Source organism: Rhinichthys klamathensis, unplaced genomic scaffold (genome assembly GCF_029890125.1).
Source record: "Rhinichthys klamathensis goyatoka isolate OS25496 unplaced genomic scaffold, OSU_Roscu_1.1 h1tg000941l_1, whole genome shotgun sequence".
In the NCBI taxonomy this organism is placed as follows: domain Eukaryota; kingdom Metazoa; phylum Chordata; class Actinopteri; order Cypriniformes; family Leuciscidae; genus Rhinichthys; species Rhinichthys klamathensis.
In genome coordinates, this window is record NW_026607268.1 from 56,895 (window position 1) to 60,000 (window position 3,106).

At 37.9% G+C, this 3,106-nt stretch overlaps 1 protein-coding gene across 1 annotated transcript in view; it reads left to right on the top strand.

Moving 5' to 3' along the window:
- The first annotated feature begins 713 nt into the window (after positions 1 to 713).
- The window catches only part of opn6a (opsin 6, group member a), a 13,894-nt gene continuing 11,501 nt past the window's right edge, over positions 714 to 3,106 (top strand). Inside the window, exon 1 of the mRNA XM_056244215.1 lies at positions 714 to 995. Within this exon, the coding sequence (XP_056100190.1) occupies positions 863 to 995 (133 nt within the window). The 5' untranslated portion in view covers positions 714 to 862. The remainder of the gene's footprint in view (positions 996 to 3,106) is intronic.

Here is a 3,106-nt window from a genome sequence, read left to right on the forward strand (position 1 = left end):
CTGCACTTCATCTGCTGTTACTGCACTTCATCTGCTGTTACTGCACCTCATCTGCTGTTACTGCACTTCATCTGCTGTTACTGCACTTCATCTGCTGTTACTGCACTTCATCTGCTGTTACTGCACTTCATCTGCTGTTACTGCACTTCATCTGCTGTTACTGTACTTCATCTGCTGTTACTGTTCTTCATCTGCTGTTACTGCACTTCATCTGCTGTTACTGCACTTCATCTAGTGCTGTTACTGCACTTCATCTGCTGTTACTGTACTTCCTCTAGTGCTGTCGATCAGCATGTGAAGCTGAGTTTATCCTGAAGCCGTCTGCTCTTCAGATCCTATTAGTGAAGAAGCGTCTCCCACTGACTGAAACACAGTTCATAGAGGTGATTTCAGCTTAATCACGCAGATCATGACCGACTCTTTCTGCTTCATCTTTCATTTCCACTAATAGCTGAAAGGGGATTTCAGTTTCTTTCACATGTATTAATAATTTGAATTAGTTTTGTTTACATATTTTCCATTTTAGCTAAAGTTGTATTTATTTTTTTAAATATGGCCATATAGTTTTATTCATTTTTATTTCAGTTTTAGTTTTTTTTTGTGTGAGTGTGTGTGTGAGAGAGAGAGAGAGAGCGTGTGTGTGTGTGAGAGAGAGATAATGTGTGTGTGTGTGTGTGTGTGTGTGTTGTGTGCGTGTGTGTGCGTGGATAATCTTGTGTAACGTCACGTCTGCCCGCTCGGTATTGTTAACCGGATTCTCTCAGCAGGAGCTCTCTCTGTAAGAGCCACTCGGGCGCTACTCGGAGGAGCTGCTGGGAGAGTGTGTGTTTCTTCATGCCGGTTTGAGTGCGCAGGAGTCGGTATGTCTGTGCAGAATAACCCACTTCAGGTGCACAACATCCCCTGGAGGAACAACAACTTCAGCCTGATGAGCCGAGACCCGCCGCTGTCCGACCAGGGAGAGACGATCATCGGCGTGTACCTGCTCATTCTGGGTCAGAATCCTTCATTTACCTTAAGTTACCTCATTCTCATTTTATCAGGTTTACCTCAGTCTCACTTTATCATGTTTACCTCAGTCTCACTTTATCATGTTTACCTCAGTCTCACTTTATCAGGTTTACCTCAGTCTCATTTTATCATGTTTACCTCAGTCTCATTTTATCAGGTTTACCTCACTTAATCATGTTTACCTCAGTCTCACTTTATCAGGTTTACCTCAGTCTCACTTTATCAGGTTTACCTCAGTCTCATTTTATCAGGTTTACCTCACTTTATCATGTTTACCTCAGTCTCATTTTATCAGGTTTACCTCACTTTATCATGTTTACCTCAGTCTCATTTTATCAGGTTTACCTCACTTTATCATGTTTACCTCAGTCTCACTTTATCAGGTTTACCTCAGTCTCACTTTATCATGTTTACCTCAGTCTCATTTTATCAGGTTTACCTCAGTCTCACTTTATCATGTTTACCTCAGTCTCACTTTATCATGTTTACCTCAGTCTCATTTTATCATGTTTACCTCAGTCTCATTTTATCATGTTTACCTCACTTAATCATGTTTACCTCAGTCTCATTTTATCAGGTTTACCTCACTTAATCATGTTTACCTCAGTCTCACTTTATCATGTTTACCTCAGTCTCACTTTATCATGTTTACCTCAGTCTCATTTTATCAGGTTTACCTCAGTCTCACTTTATCATGTTTACCTCAGTCTCATTTTATCAGGTTTACCTCAGTCTCACTTTATCATGTTTACCTCAGTCTCATTTTATCATGTTTACCTCAGTCTCATTTTATTAGGTTTACCTCAGTCTCATTTTATCATGTTTACCTCAGTCTCATTTTATCATGTTTACCTCAGTCTCATTTTATCATGTTTACCTCAGTCTCACTTTATCATGTTTACCTCAGTCTCACTTTATCATGTTTACCTCAGTCTCATTTTATCATGCTTACCTCAGTCTCATTTTATTAGGTTTACCTCAGTCTCATTTTATCATGTTTACCTCAGTCTCATTTTATCATGTTTACCTCAGTCTCACTTTATCAGGTTTACCTCAGTCTCATTTTATCATGTTTACCTCAGTCTCATTTTATCATGCTTACCTCAGTCTCATTTTATTAGGTTTACCTCAGTCTCATTTTATCATGTTTACCTCAGTCTCACTTTATCATGTTTACCTCAGTCTCATTTTATTAGGTTTACCTCAGTCTCATTTTATCATGTTTACCTCAGTCTCATTTTATCATGTTTACCTCAGTCTCACTTTATCATGTTTACCTCAGTCTCACTTTATCTAGTTTACCTCAGTCTCATTTTATCATGCTTACCTCAGTCTCATTTTATTAGGTTTACCTCAGTCTCATTTTATCATGTTTACCTCAGTCTCACTTTATCATGTTTACCTCAGTCTCATTTTATCAGGTTTACCTCAGTCTCACTTTATCATGTTTACCTCAGTCTCACTTTATCATGTTTACCTCAGTCTCATTTTATCATGCTTACCTCAGTCTCATTTTATTAGGTTTACCTCAGTCTCATTTTATCAGGTTTACCTCAGTCTCACTTTATCAGGTTTACCTCAGTCTCATTTTATCAGGTTTACCTCAGTCTCATTTTATCATGTTTACCTCAGTCTCATTTTATCATGTTTACCTCAGTCTCATTTTATCATGTTTACCTCATTCTCATTTTATCATGTTTACCTCAGTCTCATTTTATCATGTTTACCTCAGTCTCACTTTATCATGTTTACCTCAGTCTCATTTTATCATGTTTACCTCAGTCTCACTTTATCATGTTTACCTCAGTCTCATTTTATCAGGTTTACCTCAGTCTCACTTTATCATGTTTACCTCAGTCTCATTTTATCATGTTTACCTCAGTCTCACTTTATCATGTTTACCTCAGTCTCACTTTATCATGTTTACCTCAGTCTCATTTTATCATGCTTACCTCAGTCTCATTTTATTAGGTTTACCTCAGTCTCATTTTATCATGTTTACCTCAGTCTCACTTTATCATGTTTACCTCAGTCTCATTTTATCAGGTTTACCTCAGTCTCACTTTATCATGTTTACCTCAGTCTCACTTTATCA